We start from the raw sequence: 6,145 nt of genomic DNA on the forward strand, positions 1-6,145 counted from the left end.
TGAAGTGAGGGGAAATTTCTTCACCCAGAGAGTGGTGAATCTTTGCAATTCACCATCACAGAAAATAGTTGAGGCCAAAACATTGTGTAATTTCAAGAAGGAATTAGATACAGCTCTTGGGACTAAAGGGATCAATGGATATGGAGGGAAGTCTCAGGGTATTGAACTTGATAATCAGTCATGCATCATAGACATCCAACAGATCATCTTTCTTGTAAACCTCATCAATGAAACCCTAATGGAAAATCCAAACTTTAATCAGGATCCAACTGACGGGCACCCAGCTCCCAGAATACTTTGCTTCTGATTTTCCTTTTGTTAGGAAGGGAGGATGCCGAGGCCAGACCTTGTTTCCTCCTTGGTGGGGATGTAACCCCTGTCCACATCTCCACTTCATTCTTCCACTGGTCATATGGCTCAGACTCCGAGAACATCGGCGAGTAATCAGACCCTGACAATTTCCACTTGCTTCAGTTATTTCTCACAAAAACTACTGGGATTGTAAGATTCTGTCTGAACTATTATTTTTCAACCTTCACCATCCGGCAAGCATTCTGTGTTCCTATGTTACAATCCTGAGAGCTTTATGGTGAAGGAAGAAACTGGAGCCAATCTGTACTTGGTATGGATTTATTCACAGAGTGAAACATTACAGGTAGATACCTCCTGACCCCACTCCACTCCATGTCAGTCAGTGTTTCTTGTTACAGAAAGGAGGGGAATTAATTTAAACAGCTCTGATTTCTCCTCTCACTACTGGTCTGTAAACAGAATGGAGGTTTTGATTCCTGATCTCCCCCTTTATAAATGGTGGCGTATTTTTCTTCACCTTTCAGTTTGGTGTGAGCTCGAATATCCATTAATAATCCAGCCTTAGGGTGGACTCAATCTCTATTTGGTGTGGATTTGTTCACAGAGTGAAATGTTCCATTTATAAACCACCTGCCACCACCTGATGTCAGTCAGCGTCTCTTTCTGCTCCTTTAAAACAAACAATAACATTGACTGGGCAGTGAAACAAAAAACAAATTATCAAAGTAAAGTTATAAAACTTGAAACTAAAATGTTATCTTGTGAGTCAATGATGCAGCCCAACCCCCACAGTGCCCACCGGGCATGAAGAATGGCTCTTTATATTTGCTCAAGTAACCATCCAATCAATACTGTGGATACTGAAACCCAACAGATACAATTAACACCACAATCAGAGAATCTAAAATGTCTCTAATCAGTGTGACTGCCTTGGTGTCTCAGCAGCTCGGATGAACAAATAAATCCCTTCCCACACACAGAACAGGTGAACGGCCTCTCTCCACTGTGAACTCGCTGGTGTGTCTGCAGGTGGGATGACTGAGTGAATCCCTTCCCACACGCAGAGCAAGTAAAAGGCCGCTCCCCATTGTGAATTCGCTGATGTGTTTGCAGGTGGTAAAACTGAGCAAATCGCTTCCCACACTCAGAGCAGGTGAATGGCCTCTCCCCGGTGTGAACTCTCTGGTGTCTCTGCAGAGTGGATGAATCAATGAATCCTTTCCCACACATGGAGCATGTGAAAGGTCTCTCCCCACTGTGAACCCGCTGGTGTGACAGCAGGTTGGATAACTGAGGGAATCCTTTCCCACACGCGGAGCAAGTAAAAGGCCGCTCCCCATTGTGAATTCGCTGATGTGTCTGCAGGTGGGATGACTGAGCGAATCCCTTCCCACACTCGGAGCAGGAGAACGGCTTTTCCCTGGTGTGAATTCGCTGATGTTTCTTTAGAGTGGATGAATCAATGAATCCCTTCGCACACTGAGAGCAGGTGTGTGGCCTCTCTCCCGTGTGAACTCTCTGATGTAACTTCAGGTTGGATGACTTGGTGAATCCTTTCCCACACTCAAAGCAGGAGAATGGCCTTTCCCGGGTGTGAGTTCGCTGGTGTAACTGAAGGTTAAATAACCGAGCGAATCCCTTCCCACACTCGGGGCAGGTGAACGGCCTCTCCCTAGTGTGGCTGCGTCGATGAATTTCCAGCTCGGATGGGACTTTGTATCCTTTCCCACAGTCCCCACATTTCCATGGTTTCTCCATTCGGCAGGTGTTTACGTGACTCGCCAGGTTTGGCAATCAGTTGACAGCTTGGCTCACACACACAGAACACGTATGGTCTCTCCCTGCTATGAATGGTGTGATGTTTTTTTCAGGCTGTTAAGTTATTTCCACAGTCAGTTAACTGGAAGACTCTCACTTTGGTGTGTGTCTCAGTGCTCTTTCAATCACACTGATGATTAAAATCTTTTGAAGTAGTCAAAACAAATATTTCTCCCTCGAGACTCAAAGGCCAATGATATTCAGGCTCTGTGAATCTGAATGTCTTTGGCAGATGCTGACATGATGTCTGGTTTGAGATTTCTGTCTGTAAATCCTCCTCTTGAAACATCATGTAAAAGGAGATTCCAAAATTCATTACTCAGCACAGGATAGAAATTTAGAAAAGACAATTCTGTTTTTATGGAATATTATTTTCCATCTTGTTTCCCCCAAAACTGTAATTTCCATCCCACACACACTCCCTCCATTCTAGCCAGACAAATAAATGTGTCAAGCTGTTGGAACAAAGAATGTCAATGTCTTTAAGAGAGAGAGAGACCTGGACCAACCTTTCCAGGGTCTGCACCCTCCCTGGATTCACTGCCTTTCCCTTCAGTTGCTGCAAGTGACCAATTGAAGGTGAGAATGAGAAAAGAAATGGAAAGGGGGAGAAAAGAAAGTGTTTTACTCACAGATGTTGGAGACAGGAGGAGGTTGCAGTCTGTGTGAAGCTCAATCTTTCAGTCACACAAAGCCCGCGCGCTGATTGGCTGGAAGACGAGAGTCCTTCCGGTTCCACAACTCTTTCCAATGGTCTAAACCTCAGACGGAAGGTCAGGAGGCGGGCTCTCCCCTGCACCTGTGCAACTTCCCCTCTTGCTTGGGACATGCGCAGTCCGGGGCCAGGGGGAGCTCACCGAGCTGCTTCTCGCTCTGGCTGGAGCCGTCAGCCGGTTTCTTGGAAACCTTTGTCTCGAGGAGGTACAGGGTGAAAACTGGTGGGGGTGGGGGTGGGGCTCCGTGTCCGCGTGTCGGGCCTGCGCACTGAGACCCGAACGTCACCGTTGAACAGAGTGATTATTATTGGCTGATTCAGACCGGGTTCCCGTGACGTCACAAAGCGGACTTTGGAGCTGAAACGTCCTCCTGTCTCCAACATCTGTGAGTAAAACACTTTCTTTTCTCCCCCTTTACATTTCTTTTCTCATTCTCACCTTCAATTGGTCACTTGCAGCAACTGAAGGGAAAGGAAGTGAATCCAGGGAGGGTGCAGACTCTGCAAAGCTTGGCCCAGGTCTCTCTCTCTCTTAAAGACATTGACATCCTTTGCTCCCTCAGCTCGACACATTTATTTGTCTGACTAAAAGGATGGTCTCTTTCCTAATGTTCACAATGAAGGGCTGTAGGAGATGGCTGACATTTAAGGGACAGTAAATTAATATGAGACAGAGATATGTCTAGTATTTTTAAATGGTACAGATTAGATAATTATGGTTCTGTAATAAAATACATTGATTATTATTTATGGTTGTGTAATATTGAACTGTCGCAATTTCTATATTTCCAGTCATCTCTTCCTCAGAGGGTTGTTAGTCTCTGGCTTTCTCTTCCACAGGGACCAGTGGAGTCTGGGAGTCACTGAATATGTTCAAGGATGAGTTGGATGGATTTTTAATATTTATTGTGTTATGCTTTTTAAAACTATTTTTAAAATAATGAATGCAATAGACTAACAGAAATATTGATGGAAAATGGGTATAGTGTAGAACAACTGATATTGCCGCATAAATACAAGCAACACATGAGAATTAATTTGTAGCAGGATATTTTTGGGACTAGAGCTGCTATGTGAAATGCCAGATCAATTGAACAACCAGTTAACAGGTTAACACAGTGAGTGGGGAAAGAGGGTAAGATTATATAAAAACAGAAGGGTAACAATGCACGTCCCAAAATATTACAAAACAGACTAACAGCATAGTCAAATTAAAATAACATGGATGACACAGAATCTCTATTGTTCAGAAGGAGGCCATTCGCTTCTTCAAGTCTGACCCTCAGAAAAAGTACTCACCGAGGCAGACTCCTCACCCTATCCCCATAATCCGGTGCATTGATCATCATCAACCTACCTAACCTAACATCTTTGGACTCTAAGGGGCAATTTAGCATGACCAATCCACTTATCCTGCACATCTTTAGACTGTGGAAGGAAACCAGAGCACCCGAAGGAAACCCACGCAGACACGGGGAGAATGCGCATCTCCACACAGACAGCCACTCAAGGAATCGAACCTGCGACCCTGGCTCTGTGCGGCAGCAGTGCTAACCACTGTGCCTTACTCTGGGCTCCGTTGAATTGAATTCACTGATGGAAAGCCCTGGAGGAGCAAGTCAGCCAGATTGGAGCACATGCATTTGAGATAAGGGTCTCATAATTTAACAAATGCATCAGACTTAGACTGAAGTAGACATTAAAAATTCCAATGGGATACATTCCGTAATCAGTCTGTGCCAGTTTTGGATAGAGGGAGAACTGACTGGCCTGCTTCCATATCGAGCCTGATGGATGTTGGGTCTATCCTAACCAAATTCAGTGTGAACCTAAGATGAGAGGCCAATTGATAAAGCCTGACATTCGGGAGACAACTCCCCACCCCCCACCCCCCTCTTGGTATTTGGAGCTTAACAAACTTGAGGTAAGGTTTCTTTTTGTTCCAGATAAATGTACTAATCATTCCATTAATTTCCTTAATGACTGGTCGACAGCAGTATAGGCAGCATCTGCAGAGGGTACAACAGTCTGGGCAACACATTCATTTTCATGAAGACGATCCTCCCTCGCCATGAAATCGGAAGAGCCGATCACTGGGAAAGGTCCCACCTAATAGTCACCATCAGCTGTGGAAAGGTGGCCCCACATAGCTGTCTGAAAGAGGTGTCATTGACATTCCCAGATATTTAAATCCCAAGAGGGGAGCACCTGATTGGAAACTTAGCAAGAGGAGGGGGCTTACCCTTCAACATCCCCCTCTCCCCACCAGCATAGCCTCTGACTCAGTAAAATTCATCTTATAACCAGAGAAGGCACTAAATCTATCCACAATCGGGTACAGCTGGTTAAGATGAACATTTTGCTGTGGTTTTTATTTTTATCTCGGTGCCTAATGGTCTTTTTGCCAAAATTGTTCTTTATGGGGGTGGATAGATTGGTTTAATCGTTTGTGTGGGCAGATAAGGTGGCAAGGATTAGGAAGACGGTGATTCAGAGAGGGCGACAGTCAGGCGGCTTGGCCCTGCTGAACCTGTTATACTATTATTGGGCGGCGACGCAGAGTAGGTGTGGAGTTGGAGCAGGGAGACGGAGGCTTTGTAGGCTTCCATTAAAGGGTCGGTGGGGTTAACGGGTTACAGAGATAGGATGGAGACATGGGCTTATGTAGGGTGCTCTTTCGAAGAGCCGGTGCAGACTCGATGGGCCGAATGTTCTATAGTCCGGGGGGGGGGGGGGGGGGAATGCGGTCTGATCATGGGAGGGGGAACTTCACCACTGTTCACAGGATCCATTGACTGACAGATCAATCCCAGAACAGGGAAAATGACAGGCATGGCGAGGGAACTGAGAATGTTCATGGAGCAGACGGGGGCAGTGGACCCCTGGCAGTTCATGGAGCAGACGGGGGCAGTGGATCCCTGGCGGTTCATGGAGCAGACAGGGGCAGTGGATCCCTGGAGATTCTTACACCCAGATGAGAAGGAATTCTCGTTCTTCTCACCAGTACACAAGGTCTACACTCGCATCGGCTTCTTTGTTGTGGGGAAATTGGTGCTTCCAGAAATAGCAATCCACGATTGTAATCTCAGACCATGCTCCACATTACATGAATGTGAGGTTGGAGACAAGCCAAGCCCAATGCCCCACATGGAGGTTGGACACGGCCCTCTTGGCCGCCAAGGTCTTCTGCTAGAAAACATCACCGGCCATCAGCAAGTGCATCACTAACAACCAGAACGGGGAAGTCTCACCTTCCACACTCTGGGAGGCACTGAAGGCTGTGATTAGGGGATAAATAAT

The 6,145-nt window shown here is 46.1% G+C and overlaps 1 protein-coding gene and 1 long non-coding RNA gene across 2 annotated transcripts; both read right to left on the reverse strand.

Annotated features, from left to right (window-relative positions):
- Window positions 1–616: 616 nt before the first annotated feature.
- LOC140420616 (uncharacterized) lies at window positions 617–2,690 on the reverse strand. Its single transcript, XM_072504611.1, has one exon. The coding sequence runs from the start codon at window positions 2,068–2,070 to the stop codon at window positions 1,225–1,227; it is 846 nt and encodes a 281-aa protein (XP_072360712.1). The 5' UTR covers window positions 2,071–2,690; the 3' UTR covers window positions 617–1,224.
- Window positions 617–3,071, reverse strand: LOC140420619 (uncharacterized). Its single transcript, XR_011946479.1, has 2 exons — window positions 2,763–3,071; window positions 617–981 (listed from the first exon to the last, which is right to left on the reverse strand). It is a non-coding gene; the product is annotated as an uncharacterized lncRNA (long non-coding RNA).
- Window positions 3,072–6,145: the final 3,074 nt, after the last annotated feature.

The sequence above is a fragment of the Scyliorhinus torazame genome, chromosome 5 (genome assembly GCF_047496885.1).
Source record: "Scyliorhinus torazame isolate Kashiwa2021f chromosome 5, sScyTor2.1, whole genome shotgun sequence".
NCBI lineage: Eukaryota > Metazoa > Chordata > Chondrichthyes > Carcharhiniformes > Scyliorhinidae > Scyliorhinus > Scyliorhinus torazame.

Bases quoted from the DNA above. Each gene is read 5' to 3' on its own strand.
- LOC140420616 (XM_072504611.1), bottom strand. From the start codon at position 2,070: ATGGAGAAACCATGGAAATGTGGGGACTGTGGGAAAGGATACAAAGTC.